Source organism: Alligator mississippiensis, chromosome 10 (genome assembly GCF_030867095.1).
Source record: "Alligator mississippiensis isolate rAllMis1 chromosome 10, rAllMis1, whole genome shotgun sequence".
NCBI lineage: Eukaryota > Metazoa > Chordata > Crocodylia > Alligatoridae > Alligator > Alligator mississippiensis.
In genome coordinates, this window is record NC_081833.1 from 47,757,395 (window position 1) to 47,775,111 (window position 17,717).

Here is a 17,717-nt window from a genome sequence, read left to right on the forward strand (position 1 = left end):
GCATTTTATTAATGAAGTTACCTCTTCAGTCATTAGATATTTAGCTCCTCTATTTGCTGCCAGGGAAAGGGGATCGATGCGAGGGGAAGGTTGCTGGGGCAAAGCCTGCCCGGCAGGGAGAAGCTCCCACAGGAAGGAGGGAGGGGAACTTTGTGGACTTGCCTTCCTGGCCGGCCCTGCTCCAGGGCCCGGGGAGCTCGGATCGGCCCCCAGCTCGCTGCCTCTCCTGCAGGCCCTGCCTCCATCCTGCCCCCCGGCTTTGGCCTGCCTCTGTCCCCAGCTGCAGGGCGAGCTGCCCGCGGCCCAGCCCGGACGCTGAGCGGCTCCCTGTCGCAAGCCTTTGATGTGATCAATAGCGCTGAACGATCGCGTTTGACCTGTTTAAGGAAGGAAAGGCGGCGGAGGAGCCGTGCCAAGCCGCGCCGGGCCGGCGCGGGGGGCTCTGAACACGCCGCGGGGCCGCCGGAGCAGCAGCGGCCTCGGGGGACGCGTGCACGGGCCGCAAGGGCAGTACGGGGCAATGGCACCAGCCCGGACGCCTGAAAGGTGCTAGAACTGACCAGGGCTGAACCGCAGCCACCTCTCTGTCCCCTCGCCTTGGGAACCTCGTGCTCAGGACGGAGAAGGAGCAAAGGCAGCACTCTGACCTGCGCTCTCCAGAGTCCTCTGCAAGGCCTGAAGCCCCTAGAGAGGCAATGGATTCTCCCCCCCCCCTCCTCCGGACCGAATAGCCTCCCTGATGAGAGCCACAGCCTCACTCCTGGGTAGCTCTCAGAAACCAGCCCCAGCGGCCCAACCCCCGGAGCTGCTCTCTGCCGAGCCTCAGCAAGCTCTGGCATTCCCCTTATGCCTCCCTTTTCCTCATTATTAAGGGAAGCTTCAGTTCTCCAGATCCCCCATCCACAGATTCCTCACCCCAGCACAGCACTATGTTATTTCATGGGCCCTCTCCTGCTGTCCTCAGTGGGAATTTTCATGTTTATGGAGAGCACTGAGACCCTGGGATCCTGCTTGGTTTTTCAGGTGATAGGAGAGCCTGGATGAGCAAGGCCTCAGCCTGCCTGAGTTCCTTGAAGTCCAGGACAGGTTTGGCTGTCTGAGGAAGGAGTCAGATTAGTGTAGGGTCCTGTAAGTGATTATTTTTCACATCCTACCCACACAAGGCCCTTCCTCCCACAGTCAGGAAAGGCCCTACCTAGTAACTACACAACAGGCTGAGGTGAGCAGCAATACAAGCAGAGGTGACTGAACCCCTCTAGTCTATGCCCCTTTCACTGGCATTTGAGTTCCATGGTGTGGAGGGGGTTGCAGCCACATGTCTTTATTTGTTTAAAACCAGGCCAGTTCATTTTCTGAAGGTGATTTGCACTCCATTTTTCCTATGACTGGGGACTCCTTAAGCAAATCTTTCATCCCCCACATCAATCATTTCTTCCTATGGCAACTGCAGCACAGTAGAGTCTATTTAAGGGTCGAGTTTCAGCACTGATCACAAATCCTGCCTTTGCACTAGCAGTTCCAAAATGAGGCGTGGATAAGAGACCCAGAACTCAACCTACAGGAGCCAGACCTCCCCCAGTGGTGACAAGAGCATCTGGAACCGAGAAGGGGTAAACCTGGTGAAAGGGTGAAGCTGAAGCAAGCTGGGTTGGGTTGGCTGGTTTCCCAAAGAAAGATCTCACCGATTTTAGGAGCATCCCTGTAAAGATCAGATGTATGGTGCACTTGACTTCTTGGTGCTCCAGGGTCTCGGCAGTGTGGAGCGCTGCTCTTTAATCATCCGAAGTGATTAAGCGACCAGTTACGTCCCAGACTATTCCCATGGCATGAACCTGGGGGAAGTGTTGGTGGGTGGGAGAGAAGCAATGTTGACGCGCTGTTTTGCCTCCCTAGTTGGGTCGAGGTCTCCTCATTTTTCTGACACGCAAACAGCCCTGTCTTATCTTTCTCTGACTCCACACAGCCTCTTCCGCCCCAACATAGACACGCACAGCTCAGGCTGCCTAAATAGTCCCTCCTATGCTCATTGCTTTAGGAATAATAATATCTCCTTATTGCCAAGACTGGGGAAGCTGCTGATCTCCCACCCAGGTCTCAGCCTGCGGTGGACCCTGCAATGATACCCGAATCCCACCTCCCCACCTAAAATTCTGGCCATTGACTGCATTTCTCCTTCTCCCTCTGGCCTCTCCCTAGCTGAGGCTTTATACTTGGTAACTCGGTCCATGTCCCAGTGTCTGCGCTCCCTGGTTGAAGGCGAGAATCTGTATTGGAAATCAATGTGTGTCACGGTTTCAATAATGATGGCAGAGCTGTAAAAACTAGCCATGGAGAAAACAGCAAGATAAACTGGGGCAAAGGCCACCAATACAGGGGGCTTTGGTTGCGCTACCACTCATCTCCTAAATCACTTCCCTTGCGGGGCTCACTTTCCAACCCTATCCTTTACCTTGTAGCCCTTTTTGTTCAGGGGGCGGGGGGAAGGGAAGGCAGAGGGAAAGGGAGAAGAATGAAGGGGCAGGGGTCCTTTGTGTCATATACTGGTTTAGAAGCATATTTCCTTTGCTAAATATTAACACCATCTGGGTAGCTGGGAAACAGAACAGTGGTTTTCTGTTATCCTGCCTTGAAGAATCTCAGCTCAGTAATCTCCAAAAGCCCGAGTGCAGCGTCAGACCACACTCTCCCATCCCTGCATGGGCACAACCCGATCTGGGGGAAATACCCCGGATTCCCAGACACAGACACCACCATTTGCACCACGCTCATTTCTGGACAAGCCTTTCCAGTAGGTTCCCCGCAACTCTTTTATACGGAATGACTGCGGATCCAACCACTTCTACCAAACAACAGATGCAGCCTCTAATGCAAATATTGCCATTTCCCTGCTGAATTAGCCTTGTCACTTAGCCCAGAAGCTGGCAGCGTTAAGCCAGCTTGCATTTTAATTTGGCCCTGAAGTTACTTATTTCATTATTGATCAAACATAATGCTGAATCAATGTTCATCTTGTTACCTGGGCCATTTCCATGTAATACAGTGATAGCACTGCCTGGAGTTACTCATTCCCATCCCAAAGTGACTTTACCATAAAATCAATGCTTGTTTGTTACTGATATAAAGCAGCATCTATGGGATGAAGAGCAAATAAAGCAGTTATGCAATCCCACTATAAAAGTTTAGGCAGGATACGCACATGCACAGTGACTTTGATATTTAAATGTCTCTTATCGGCTTCAAAAACATCCTTCCTGAGCTGACTGGACAGAAAAGCTCAGGCTGGAAGATTATGGGCTTTGACACTTTAGGTGTTGCCAGTTGTAAATGTTACCTTGCAGCTAATGGAGAAATCGTTTCTGAACATGGCAGATGTAGGTTGTAGGCTTTTTCCGGGCAGGGACTGTTTTGAACAAATACTAATTAATACAATCATAATTAAGGCTTGTGTCAGAAGAGGCGACGGGGTGAAGAAGACGCTGAAGGGTTATCTTCAATGCAGCTTGATTCCTCAGTTAATAAATGAAGTTGCACTGCCTGGAGGCAGCTGGCCGCGTGCAATGTGTCTCCCTCGTGAAGGCAGTGATAAAACGTCCCAGGCAGCAAGGGTCAGGCTGTGCTCGGGGATCTCGAGGCCAGGACGAGGGAGGATTTTGAAAATGGAAACTGCCCTGGTCTGTAGCCTTCGGGATGGCGCTGCCCGCCTGCCTACCTACCCAGTCCGCTGGCCGAGGGGGCTGTGCTGGGCACCAAGGCAGTGTGCTTGCGCGGAGCAGCCCCCTAGGAGCCACAGCTGCCCCGGGCAGTGCACCTAGCCCGCCAGGCAGGGATCTTGCCTTGGGCGGCTCTGCCCTGGTTTCTCGTGCGTGGAAGTGGCCGCCGGGGGCTGGGGGCCCTACCAGGACTGGCCCTAACAGAGGCGGAGTCGTGTGAACCTGAGTAACGCAGATCAGCCACGGGCTGCCCTTGGTTTTGGCTCGAGACAACCGCCAACAAGCAAGGGCAAGGGCAAGGGCAAGGGCAAGGGCAAGGGCAAGGGCAGGGTGCGGGGCAGGGCGGTACAGGTTGAGATCCACAACGGCACCGAAAGATTCAAGGTTGCGGCCGGGATCGGGGGCCGAGCCTGCCCGGGAGCTCGCTGCTGCTCCGTGTGAGGGCGCATCTCGCACGTGGACTGGGAGTCTGGCCCTGGAAATGGATGGAGGAACTTTCCCATCGGCATCCGTGGGCAAATGGCCCCTCTTTATGAGGCAGGAAAACGCCCTCCCTGGGCGTCGAAGTGAAAGGACTAAACTGACACCAAAACGACCCAAAAGCCGCTCATTCCGCGGGGCTCGGGAAGCCTAACCGTGCCCATAAAATATATTGGCATAAAATCAGTGAATTGCGCTCGCAGATTATAAATCACCTGAGGAGCGTTTCCTGCGGCTCACAGCAGTGATGCCCTCGGACAAAAGCCTTCTCCGACCTCCTCACTCCCGGGCACCAGTTTTCCGAGGTCCCTCCAGGGTTCGGCGGGTTTCTAATGAGCGGCTTGCCAAAGGAAAGGTTTTATTATCACCTCTTAAACAAAAAGGCTAGAAAGTTTAAAGCGAGCAAGCGAGGCAGCAGATAGGAAGTTAGGTAACACAATAAACTGACCTACTGGCACCACTCCGAATACAAATCAGCAGAGCACCACAATGGTGGGAAAACTCATAGAAATGAAAGAGAAAAAATAATACCAAGGGGCCAGTTTTTCCAGCGCGGTGAAGAGCCTGCCTTTCAGACCTGCCCTGGAAGCCTTAAGCATCTGCTAATGGCCTCTTACCTTTGCTTAACCCCTTGTGGTAAATACTAGAGTCTGGTATGCTTTAAACAAAAAAAAGCAGTCTATTGTGCGCGGAAAGGGGACTTTCTTTTAAGGACCTGCCCTGGCAGGCGGGTTGCAGACCTTTGGGTCTCCCAGGCACAATCCTTCCCTTCTCGCCTCTGTGTAGACCGGAGACAATACTCGGGTCCGCAGGTAACTGAGTCTGTTCTTATTCAATTTCCTTAAATGGCCTGCAGAGCACTTAAAAGCCCAGAGAGCTTCTGGCCAGCATTTTCTTATTAACTAATTTCACTTCGATCCTATTAGAGTGTATGCTTTATAACCTTCAAATGAACCGCTCTCCTTACCCCCTCCCCCCTCCCTGAAACAAAGCCATTACCTTTCTAATGACAGGGTTAAGCTTTTAAAAATGTTGCTCCCTCCTTTGTTAATATTATAAAGCGTGTGGCGGGCGCACAGCTCGCGCAGAAACACGCCCTCCTCCTTTTTATCTCCCCCTCCTACCCGGGGTAGATGGCACCGATGTGGAAAATGCAACGTGGTCTCTTTTCGAGAACAAATCCTAAATGCCTCCAAAGTGAGGAGTCAGGGCTAGAGGAAGCCGTCAGCGGGCCATGGACAGAGGGCGCTACAATGGCAGTGCGAGTTTCTTTATTTCGCTTTGGAGGGGGCAAACCTCCCGCCCCCCTCCCCCCCCAAACCCCACACATCTCGGTCATAATGGTTTTAAAATGGATACATATATTTACAATTTCAAAAGGGTTCTGCTGTTTCCTGGTAACGCTCACCACAAATGGGAATAATAAAAGATGAAGTATTTTTTCTCACCTTAGGTCATTAGATTTACAGACAAGGCACTAAATCATTTTAGCTCCCCAAACCTTTAAGGAAACGCGCGCGCACACATACACACACGCTCGCCCCCGCCGGGGAAGCCCTGGAGAAGAGGAGACAAAACAAACGCGAGGCTTTGCTGAACGGCTCCGTCTAAGAGTTGACAAATAATTAAAAAAAAAAAAGAAGTTGTGGCGGGCTGTAAAACGCGAAGTGTCAGTGGCCTCTTCCCCAAGCCGTAACACGAAGGGTCATTAATTGTGTTTTCTTTCCCAATCACATGTCACTGCAATTAACAGATTTTGATCAAGAGACTCCTTTCAGATTGATTCCATATGTGATAAGGAATGTGCAGCTTGTTATCTATCTGTCGCCCTGGAATTATGGAAAAGCTTCAAACGTGTAATTTGAAGAGTCTTTTCCTCAGCTCTTTGATCTTGCCTTCTCTCGCTCTCTCTCTCTCCCCCTCTCTAGCTGTAACCCCTTTTCCTAATTCCACGTGTTTGTTGCCCCCCCGCCCCCGCCTGTTTGTTCACTGCTCTGCCCCTTTCCTGTGTTCCCCACGTGTGGACTGAGAGCGCCGCCAAACGCGTGGGCAGCTCGCAGTGCCCCGGATCGGCCGGCAAAGGGGGCTTCAAACAGCCAGGTAAGATCCTGCCTAAACTTCCAGCTCCTCTGACAGCTTCCCAATAACTCTCCGCCGGCCGCATCCATCCCGCCAGGCTGCGGCCCTGGCTCCCGCGCGCCGAGCCCCTGCTCTGCCCCAAGCCCGCTGGCACGGGCGCCCCGGGGACAGCGAACGTGTCACCGCGTGAGTCCCGCGTGCGGGGCAGTGGCCGCGCCCGGCTCCGCGAGGGAGGGTCCCGGGCCGCAGTCCGGGGCTCCGCTCCGGCGGGGCCTGGATTCGAGCAGGCGCCGCCGCACTTGGAGCGGCTCCGCTCTGCGCCCAGTGGCTGCGCGGGCGAGGCGAGGCGGGGCGGGGCGGGGCGAGGCGGGGGCCGAGCGGAGCTGAGCTGGGGAGGGGGCTGCTGGGGGTAATAAATCAGGAGCGGCGCTCCCAGCTCTGACAGGTCCCGGCCAGAAGACACGTGTCCGTTCGGGCTAGGAGCACTGCAGCCGCTGCTCCCCCCGGAGAAAGGCGCTGACCTGCGGGAGCAGCGGGCGCCCTCAGCCCTTGTCCCCGCAGAGACTGCTCCGCGGCGGGGCAGCCAGATCCAGGCGTCACTTGCTCCCCCCGTTGCTTCCCGCCTGCTCCCGCTTTGTGGGCTTCCATCTGCCCGCCTGCCCTTGTCCCACAGGCTGGCAGCGTGACCGCGCTGCTCCGTGCCCCATGGTCGGCCGCCCAGCATCTCCCTGCCCCACCTCGGCTACAGGCTCTGTGCCCTTCTACCCCCATCCCACTTTTCGCCTTTCTTTTGAACCTCTCTGCTAACAGGCGGGTCACCCTCCGTAGTTCTTTCCTCCAGTCCATTTGGTTTGGCTGCGTTTCCTGCCCACAGATAAGCCATCATCCACCCCCACCCTGACCTGAATCCACCCCCATCCAGACACTTCTCGCCTCCCAGCTTTTCTCTCTCAACTCTTGCATTTGCCCGTCGCGATCCCCCAGCCCCACGGCTTTCCTCCCCGCCGCCGAAGACAAGGGGGCTGCTTGTAGCCCCGTTTCACCTGGGCAGAGAGCTTGGTCTTTTCCTTGTGAGTTTTCACATGCACTTAAAAATCAAGCCCAGCGTGCAGGCAGCCTCCTCCCGCGGGCTGCATTCGGCTCCCCCGCTAATGGGATTCATGACTTAGAATCAGTGCGTTCCAATCCATGTCGGACACGTGTATTTCCCCGTTAGGGATGAACTTATATTGATTGTATTGTTGATTAAAAATCTATCTTGATGACACCAGACAGTGGGATGAGATAATAAAATAATCCTGTCCGCTTTATAAACTCCGTAAATGAGCAGCAGTGATGTCAAACGAGAAGCCAAAGACAAAGTGTTAGGTCCAGGCTCCAAATGTGTGCATGTGAATATCCCGCGTGTGTGCGTGTGCGGGGAGCGGACTCTTCTGGAGATATAAAATACCAGTGATAGGGACGACCTTCTAGGAAATGGTCAAATGATAATTCAGTTCTCCCGGGTTATTTTTACCTTTTCGTCCCTTTATCTCCTCGTATATACTCTCTCTCTCTCTGTGTGTGTGTGTGTGTGTGTAATAAATCGTGTTCCGTTTTCAAGGCATTCCCAAACTTTCTCAGCATCGCAGCGATTAAGTCTTGCTACTTGTGCAGACAAATAAAAGAAACAAGGACATTAGATTCACTTCCCACTTCCTTTTGAATTGAAAACAAAAACAAACCTATAACTGAATGTCATATTGTTATCTCCATTACATTATACTATAAACCCCTATTACAAGAGCAGAGTGGAATAGAAGAAAATAAATACCTCCAACCCAGAGTTGTTTTTGCACTAGATTAGCAGATAGGAAATGCTATAAAGATGAACTTAATACGATTAGAGGTGTTTCCTACAGATTTTCATATATTGATTCAGGGAATTTTAATTCTGGGGCTTGCTTTGCTATAATCCGTATTTATTACAAGCTGATATAGTTTTATTATAGCAAGCTATCAAGGTCGATTCCTTTAACTGTATAATCTGACATGAATTTCATTTTTAAAGAAATGTAGTTATAAAAATCCATACTGTGGGTATAGTGATTATATTGTAGCTGAATCATATTTTAATGGCAATAAATCCGCCGAGTATTTAAAAACATGGGACATGTGATTAAAAGAGACTCCTGCATGCGAAGTAGAAACTCAGAAAGAGGAAACTCATAACCTATTTTTAAATTACATTACAGAATCAATAATGGAAAATTCAGAACTTCAGCCCCACAAACTCTTAACCCTACAGGTTGCATAAACTTTTTACGTGCAGTGTAGTCTAGTCCTCCAGCAAGGCAGTCACAAGCCAGGAAACACTTGTGCTTTCCAAGCGCACGCTTTGGTTTCATTGTATTTTTAGTCGCCTTAAAACACTAAACTATTCGCAGGCTGGCTTCAAATGGTGGGGGGGGGGGGTCCCTACATTTAAAAATGCGTTGATACAGAAAAGGTTATCCCGTAATTAAAACGTAATTTGACTTTCTCCCTGCAGCTTCACAGAACATTGTGCCACTGCTCCCACCGCAAATGTTCCTTGTACCAGGTACTTCCTTCTAAGGCTTGGAGTCAATCAGAACAGAGGGAATAAGCAAAATGATCATAAATTTCCTAATTAGAGATTTCGCACCAAGACAAAAAGGTGTTAATGAGTTTAATTCCAGTGTCTGTCATTGTCCCTTTTTTCACACCACTTATTTACTAATGGCCCAGAGGGCTGCTCCTGTCTCTCCTTTGTTAAGATTTTAATTTGCCTTCTTTTCTGCCTTTGATGTAAAATTGTGACCTACAACTCTTTGAAGTCCCTTATTAGGAAGAAAATTAACTTGCTCTTCCACTGTAGCTGCCTACTGTTAGCCTAGGCAAAATGGAGAGAACTCCTTAAAGATTCACTGCATAGAAAAAATTTTCAAGCTGACTCTGGAAATGCAAATTAAAAACTCTAATAGACTTTTAAATCTATATTAGGACCCACGCGCAGGCCGGGGCAGAGGGCTGGGCTGGGGGGAGGGAATATCTTAATAAAGAAAACAAACCCTGGAAACCCAGCCTAGGGAAGGCTGGAAATGGCACATTCTGCAAGGGGGAAAAAAGGGCTTTATTTTAAAAATGTCAGAAGTTTTTCCTCTTCCTCCATGTAATTTACAATTGAGAACCCCAGCTTCCTCTGCCTTTTATTTCAGAGAAGAGAAGGGGAAAAACTATGAAAGACTATATATATATATATAGATATAATAAAATTAGAAAACCATGGGGCAGGGTTAAACCTTTGTAAAACACTAAACTGATTGGCGATCGCTAAAACGAGATTTTAAAGCAACTCAAATAAAAGATCGCGACGTCAGTAAACAGATCTAGAAAAAAAAAGCTAGTGACAAACCCAGGGAGAGAGCTCTGGGCTTGAGAGAGAGAGAGAGAGAGAGAGAGAGAGAGAGACTTAAAAGAAATAGGAGGGGCTTGAGAGAGACTAGAAATGTCAATCAGAGCCCGGAGTCCCAATAATCTCAGGCAATCTGTTAGGACCTGACCTAGGTCCACTCAGATCAATAGGAAAAGTGAGAGAAGAAAGAAGCGATCGGATCGTTTACAGCAGCGGGCAGAGAGAGGAGGAAGCTCACGGCCTTTTGAACACCCCTCTCTTCCCCTCCCCCCCACCCATGTCTGCAAGAGTTTGCGGAAGGCACTGAAAAGTGCAGACAGCCAGAAAGGGCGAGCAAGCCAGCTCCCTCCTCTCCTGCAGCCCTTCTACTTTCTCTCCTTTCTCTCTCTCCTTTTCTCTTCCCCCCTCTCCTCCTTTCCCCCCTCCCCTGCCCCCCTCTCCCCACCATGTCTTTCCCCCAGCTGGGCTACCAATATATCAGGCCGATTTACCCCTCTGATCGGCAGGGGAGCGGCGGCTCCCGAAGCGGGACGGAGCTCACTCCGTCCGGGGCGCTCTCTAACGTGCTCTCCTCCATGTACGGAGCGCCCTACGCGGCGGCGGCGGCAGCTCAAGGATACGGGGCTTTCCTGCCTTACACCGCCGAGCTCCCCATCTTCCCGCAGCTGGTAAGGACCACACAGACCCCCTCGCTCCTTCCCGCGCCCCCCGCCCTCCCCGCGGTGCCTTCAGGGGGCTGGTTTTTGTTTCCCAACCCGCTTGACTTTGGCCTTTGTGGAAGCGAGAGCAGGGGGAGCGGGGCTGGGAGCGGGTCTCCCCGCTTACCTCCGGGGTCCTGCCGCAGGGGCAGTCCGGGGAGCAGGGGGCTCCTGGGCATTGATTCGGATTGTTTCCCGGCGGATTCCCACCGGGGCTGGGGGGAGTGGAGTTCAACCCCGTTTGCCCGCTGACCGCCCTGGGAGCGGCGCAGGAAGGAGCGGGCGCGGGTGGGAAGGGGGAGCAGGTAAGAGGGGGCAGGCCGGGGAAGTTTCCCCCGCGCGGAAGGGAGCGGGGAGCCTGCTCCGGGTTATCCCCTCGCCGCCTCCTCGGGCAGGGGCCTCGCTCCTGTCTACGCGCAGGGCTTGTTGGGGGGGGGAGGCTGCAAAAATATAACATGAAATAACCCACCCCAAACAGGCGGGGGGGGGGGGGGTAACGGACAGTCCGGGCTGCGCTGCTGTGGCTCTCGGAAGGGCTCTGCCAGTGTTTATAAACAGTCAGCACGTCACATCGGAGTTGCTGGCCCGCACGCACCGGCCGGGCTTCAGGGCTTGGGTCCCGTCCCGTCCCCCCTCCCCACTACACGAGTCTGTGCCGAACTGGCCTGAAGGTGTGGAGCAAACCCCCCCGTCCCCCCCTGCGGGGAAGGGGTCGGGGTCCAGGGCAGCGCTCCAGCAGCCCGGCGGGGGGATGGAGGGGGGGGTTGCACCCTAAAGGGGGATGCCCCGTGCCCGGAATAAGCCCCCGAGCCCCCGCCCTGACCTGCTCTCGTCTCCTTTCTCCGTGCGGCTCCAGGGCGCCCAGTACGAGCTGAAGGACGGCCCGGGAGTGCAGCACCCCGCCTTCCCGCACCACCACCCCGCCTTCTACCCCTACGGGCAGTACCAGTTCGGGGACCCGTCGCGGCCCAAGAACGCCACCCGCGAGAGCACCAGCACGCTCAAGGCCTGGCTGAACGAGCACCGCAAGAACCCCTACCCCACCAAGGGCGAGAAGATCATGCTGGCCATCATCACCAAGATGACCCTCACGCAGGTCTCTACCTGGTTCGCCAACGCCCGGAGGCGGCTCAAAAAGGAGAATAAAATGACCTGGGCCCCCCGCAGCCGTACGGACGAGGAGGGCAACTCCTACGGCAGCGACCACGAGGGGGAAGAGGACAAGCGGGAGGACGAGGAGGAGATCGACCTGGAGAACATCGACACCGAGAACATCGAGAGCCACAAGGACGAGCTGGAGGACGAGCTGCAGGACGCCGACCTCCTGCACTCAGACGCCAAGACGGACTCCGAGGGCTCCGACGGCTTCGAGGACCTGCCCGGCGCGGACGAGCGCTTCCTCAAGGCCGTGGAGCCGCACCCGGCCCCGCACCGGCACCCGCACCCGCCCGGCGAGCCCCTCCCGCTGCCCCCCGCGCCGCACCACCACCTCTCCTCGTCCTCCTCGTCCTCGGCCTCGTCCTCCCCCGCCTCGCCCCCGACAGACGCCAGCCTGGCCAGCACCGTGCCCAAGCCCAAGATCTGGTCCCTGGCGGAGACTGCCACCAGCCCGGATAACCCCCGCAAGTCCCCCGGGGGCGGCCGCGGCTCCTCGCCCCCCGCCGCCGCCCCCCAGCCCCTGCCGCTGGCTCCTCCTCCCCCGGCCCCCCACAGACTCGTCTCGTCCTGCCCGCTGGGCAAGTTCCCCAACTGGACCAGCCGGGCGTTCCCGGCCCACCCCCACCCCGCCCCGCACCCGCTCACCTTGCTCAACACCCCGCACCTCCTGGGACTCGGGGCGGGCCCCGGCGCAGCCTCGGGCGCTGCGGCCATCGCCGCCTTCTCCAGACCCGCAGACCAGGCGCAGAGCGCGGAGGCCGCCGGAACAGGTGATTGATTGATCGATCGCTGCGGGGCCGGGCCGGGCCGGGCATCTCTTCGGCTGCTGAGCACGGGCAAACTCAGCTCAGGCCACGTCTCTTCTCCGCGGGCTTCCCGGGGCCGGAGCTGCGGCTTCTCGCCCCTGGGGCGAGAGGGAGGGGGCCGCTCACCCCCGCTCATTGAAAGGGCCATGTGGGGGGGGGGGGTAAAGGAGAGGAAAGGTTTCAACCCCTGGTGACTCCGCCACTAGCAGCCCGGCCTGGCTAGACAGATACCCGCCTGCTGGCTCCCTGCACCAGACGGGCTTTGCCAGGGGAGAGGCTTTTCTGCTTGCTTTTTTGTTAGCTCGGCGGCAGGGCCCAGGCCCGGGCAGGGCTGGCTCTGGCTGCGCGGTGCGTGTGGATGTTTTCAGGCCGGGGGTGCTGGGGCTCGGACTGGTGCGCTTGGCACGACGGGCTCGCTCCGGGTTTCACGTGCTAGGGCCAAGGCAGGCGGGGGCAGCGCCTTCTCTCCGGGCCTCACGGCCCCATGACCGCTTTTGATGTATTTTCTTCTCTTTTTTTGTCCTCACGACGTCATGTCAAAACCATGACTTTTCCACCAAGGGCGATCTTGGGCTGCCCTTGCTGCAGCCTCTTGGCTGGGAGGCTGGGCCAGGAGGCTTGCTCTAGTCCCTGTTACTTTCCTTGGCCGGTCCCTTCTCCAGCAAAGCCACCGCCTCCCCGATTTGCAGCTTGCTAAGCAACGCTCAATGGCTTTATTTAGGGATGGAGAGAAAAAAAACACAGGGGTTATAAAGGAACACTTTTTTTCTTCTCTTTTTAGATCGATCTAGTGCCTTGGAAGTAGAGAAAAAGTTAATAAAGACAGCTTTCCAGCCAGTTCAGAGGCGGTAAGAGATTATTTCCTCAGTCTCCTAAGGACATACAGATAGACATATATATATATATATATATATATATATATATATATATATTGAGAGAGAGAGAGAGATTGAGAGAGAGCTGTAGATGCTTAGATTTTTTTTTCCTCCACTGTTAGTTCCCTTTGCAGCACCCAGTCATAAAGAAGCAACTTTTATCTTCTACCAAGTGTGTGGTGATGGGGTGTTTCTCATCCTTTTGAAAGCACATTCACAGCTGACTTTGCAATTCAGTCTCCCAGACTTTGACAATGATTCCTTAGGAAATGCAAAGTTGCATTACACATTTCTTGACCGCTTGTTTTTACTTTTTTTTTAATTGCACCCCAGGTCAACGCTTCAAAAAGAGTGATCCCTGTCCTTTCTCTTAAATAGAGCAGGCAAACAAATCAGGCCTGGATAAATCCTTAGGAAGAATTTAAGAAACAGGGGAAATACTGGAAAGCTGGGAGGACATAAGCAACTTCAGAGCCTGATCCTGCCTGTCTTCCCCAGGCAAAGCTCCCGCTGAAATCAGTGACACTGTTGCCTGAATAAAAATAAAAGTATCGGGCTCACAATTTCACCATACAGCTTATTCAATTTGGGACAGCCACCATCTGAACGTTTTGGTATTTAGAAATTCTTTCTAATTGAGATGAGCAACCCCAAACCAAAGTTAAAGCTCATTGTGCCACCTAACCCTGACTAGAAAAACCTATTAAATATTTCTTCTGTGTCATTTTTTTCCAGGCCCCAGAACCAACTTGATGCAGCTATGGTTCTATCCGCGTTGTCATCATCATAGTTAATTTTTTTATTGTTGTTGTAATGATTGTAAAAAAATCTGTATAGTTACAACTTGTAAGCATGTCCGTATATTAAAATTAAAAAGAAAAAAAAAAGAAAAGAAAAGAAAAGAAACCGCTTCTGTACTCTCCTCTGAATTAGCTGAGTGTGTGAGGTTTTTTTTTTTTTTTTTTTTTTTTTTTGGAAGTCCAGTGAGAATTAGGTGTCTCGAATTTTTTTTTTGTATATACAGTAAAAAATGTACATATGTGTGAACCAAATTGTACAAGAAAGTATATATTTTTGGCTAATAAATAAACTGTTGCCACTTTGACTACACTCTCTTCTGCCACCAATGGACTTATTTTTCCTGACTCTCTCTCTCTCTCTATTTTTTAAAAATTCAATGTAATAGATATATATATATATTTATTTTTTTTCCGGAGCGTTGAGCACTCGTCCAAGCCTGGGTTTCTTTGCCTGCTCCGAACTTGTACGGAGTTTTAGGCTCCGGGCAGCCGTGCGGGCACAAAGGCCCAGGGCTGGTAGAGAGGCGACAATGCGGGAGCGGGCAGAGGCTGCTCGGGCTCCGCCGCCTGGGCCCGGGGCAGCTCCCGGCTCCGCGCGGGGCAGCGCGCCCTGCGAGCGGCCGAGGCGGAGAAGCCGCCGCTGGGGAGGAAACAACCCTAGAGAAACGCCAGCACCGTCATCCGTTGCTGGGCTGGGGGGAAGGGGAAACCGGCATCTTTGTGCTTGATCAGTGCTAGAAGGTCCCCGGACAGGTCCTTGCTGTGTCTTGTGCAGTCCAGATTAGGCCAGAGGGCCTGGCGCTGCTCGGCGGAGCGCGGGGCGGCCGCTCTCGCCTCGGACGCGATTGCTTGTGCTGCAATTGCTGCGGCCGCGGCCCTTCCCCGGCGAGCGCCACGGCCGAGGGCTGGCGGGGCCGGGGCGAGCCCAGGGCCCTGCTCAAACCTGGAGCCGGAGCGCCCTCTACGGGAGCAAAAGCCTGGCCCGGGCCGCAGGCGCCTTGCGGCTCGCACCTTCCCCGCCGCGCCTTGGGACAGCTCGGCTCGGCTCTTGCGAGGAGCTCCGGTCTCCCCCGCCGGACGGCCCAGGACTGCCGCAGCCGCTGTCGGGCAAAGGCAGCGGGCTCGGGACTTCCTCGTGTCCTGGGAGGAGCTGCCCCGGGCGCCTGGAGCCCCAGCCCCGTGGCAGGCGGGGAGCTGCGGCTGCCCCGCGGCCCCCGACGGGAGCTGAGCCCGGCGCGGGGAGGCTTCGGCCAGGGAAGCTTTGGCGCTCCTGCGAGCCGGGAGCCTTTCCTTCCCGGCCACTGCCCGGGCTGCTCAGGCGGGGCGCGGGGGCAGCAGGGGCTCTGTGCCCGGGTGCCTGCTCTTGCTGCTTCGGGCGTTTCTCCGCGGCGCAGGTCTCCGCACACGGCGCTTTCGGGCCGGGCCGGGCCGCAGGTTGAGGTGCTCGGGCCGCGGGCACGAGGCTCCGCGCTTCCAGCTTCCAGCGCGGCGGGACAATCCAGGGCTGCGGGAGTCCCGGGCTGCTCGGCTCGGCGGCCGGGGAGCGGCAATAGTGTGCGCCGCCGCCCGCTCCCAGCCTCTTCAAGTCGATGCCATCCCCTGTCCCGGACTTTGGGGCAGAGTGTCCGAGCAGACATGCAGGAGAGCCGAGACTCCGCGAGGGATGCTGGCTTTGACGGCAGGGGCTGCTGGAAACGTGCCCAGTGCCAAGGAGTGGGGGGAGATCTCCAGGCCCAGCCTGGGATTTACTGGTTTACCTAATGTAAACTAAACTCAGAAAAAAAAAACCCCAGGCAGGAAGCTTTAAAATTAAAGAGCTGCAACTTTGCAACATCCCCCCCCCCACCCCCCCCCCCCCCAGCTGCCGGTTAGTTGCAGCGTCGAAAACTTTTAGCTTCATTTCCTTGGCAAAGTGCTGAAAATTGGCCAGATCTGTAAGAGGTCAAACCGCTTAGAGTCACTTCAATTCTACCTGCCAGCTTGAGAGTGCTGGGAAAATCACTTCAGCAACCTGAAAGGAGCCAGGGCTTCAGAGGCAGAACTTCCTCCTGCATTTGTCTTTCCTCATTAAGAAAATTAAAGCAGACACATTCTGGAGCCTGACCCCTTTGCTTTTAGACTCAGTGAAATCACCACAATCAAATTAAAACCATCCCAGGATTATTTTTTTCTTGGTCAGTTATCTTCCAAAACTACTTCTGCACAATTATTGCAAGTTAAAAGCTGATGTTAAGGCAGTAATGAGGTGGAGCGGGGCTGCTTTGAAAATGACACCTTATGTTGGAACTCACATACCACCAAGATGACTTGGGCCTTGTGGGAAGAAAGGACAGCACAATGGAGTTTGGATCTTACTTCAATTCTCTCTAGATCTTGTGTGGTAGAGTTTCTCTCTCTACCCCTTCCCCCCCCTGCAACAGTAGCAGAACTGTGGATCTGATAAATAAATAGGGTTTCTTTTTTTAATTTCATTGACAGACCTCCCGAGGAGAAGGGTGCTGGGTGCTATGAGGCAAAGAGTTAAAATGAAGTTAAAGTACAAACAGAAGCACATAGCTGACATGCTTCAAGTTTAGACAGTACAGGATATGCAAATGTGCAGGGGTGTGCAGTATTGACATTTTGAGGTCATAGTGATAGGAATGTATTATTTATAGGATTTGGTTGCAGTAGGCCGATAAACTACATTTTAAATCCTAGACGTTTGTAAGTGATAAGATTTTTTTTTCATGCTGTGATTAGTATTCTAACTGTCAGGCATGCATTACTGCTATGGGTTGATTATACCCTGTTTGTGTGTGTGTATGTGTCTGCATGCACACATGCACAGATCCCTGGTATGGTGTTAATGGAGCTGGCTCTGGCTCCACAGAGACAGGTGGAAGGGATCTTGAGAGTTAGGCAGTTTGCAATCTCTGCTTCATTGCCTTCCCCCTGGCTTCCCATTTGAAAATGTCCTCCCTGAGCATGGATTGGCCTAGAAACAGGTTTTCTTCTTGCATCCCCTGCTATGTAACCCTGGCTCTAATGCCATTCTAGCTCTGCTCCCCCCCCTTAGTTACTGCACAAGGGGGAATCTCTCTTGGGTGGGAACAGACAGTAGAGGTTGGATCTTACCGAAATCACTCCCAGTTGCTGCATTTTTGCCTAGCTTTCCTGGGTAACCTTCTTGCTAGGAAAAGCTTAATGTGTAAAAGGGGAGGGATGGGTGGGAGATAGACCTCCCCCCTGCCCCCACTCTTTCCTCGGACACTAGGGGGTTCTACCTATATTAAAACCATGAAAATGTCCACACTATGAATAGACAGATACTTCAAGGGGTAGAAAATAAGGATACGTCAAATAAAATTAGGGTCTTGCTATCCCTCCTGTCCCCTTGGCTACTCCTGCTCAAGCCCTAGGCTCCCTTCTTCCCTCCAACCTCTTAACCACTCAATCTGGCCAGCTGGTTGAGTGGGTTTCAGGAATCAGAAGAGCACCCCTTAATGGCTGTTGGACGAAGCTGGGACTTCCTGGAGGTGGGAGTTCTATTATTGAGTGCATGGGATGGGCAGGTCAGGAGCAGTCCTTAGGCCTGCCTAGCCTTCCTAAATGGGAAGGCAACTCCAATGAATTTTTCAAGGAAATATTTTGCTGTGTATGCACTGAACTGAGACATTCAAAATCCCACTCATATTTTTGGAAACTGCCCTTACT

The 17,717-nt window shown here is 53.5% G+C and overlaps 1 protein-coding gene and 1 long non-coding RNA gene across 6 annotated transcripts in view; one reads left to right on the forward strand and one right to left on the reverse strand.

The window, feature by feature from the left end:
* The window catches only part of LOC109285697 (uncharacterized), a 78,931-nt gene extending 67,684 nt beyond the window's left edge, over positions 1–11,247 (reverse strand). The window contains exon 1 of one of the 3 annotated variants that reach the window (XR_002093524.2): positions 11,206–11,247. This is a non-coding gene — a long non-coding RNA (uncharacterized LOC109285697). Of the gene's footprint in view, positions 1–4,405; positions 5,167–10,509; positions 11,167–11,205 lie in introns of those variants that run through there. The other 2 variants (XR_009455258.1, XR_002093522.2) reach the window with 2 other exon arrangements.
* On the forward strand, positions 6,215–14,331 carry IRX3 (iroquois homeobox 3). 3 transcript variants are annotated; one of them, XM_059713783.1, is made up of 5 exons: positions 6,217–6,290; positions 8,800–10,352; positions 11,239–12,310; positions 13,128–13,194; positions 13,957–14,331. In XM_059713783.1, exons 2-5 carry the CDS (start codon positions 10,131–10,133, stop codon positions 14,009–14,011), a joined length of 1,416 nt encoding a protein of 471 aa, XP_059569766.1. In that variant the 5' UTR covers positions 6,217–6,290; positions 8,800–10,130; the 3' UTR covers positions 14,012–14,331. The 3 variants fall into 3 exon arrangements, with proteins under 3 accessions (XP_059569768.1, XP_059569766.1, XP_059569767.1); XM_059713785.1 differs by lacking the exon at positions 13,128–13,194 and having other exon boundaries at positions 6,215–6,290; XM_059713784.1 differs by lacking the exon at positions 6,217–6,290 and having other exon boundaries at positions 8,750–10,352.
* Positions 14,332–17,717: the final 3,386 nt, after the last annotated feature.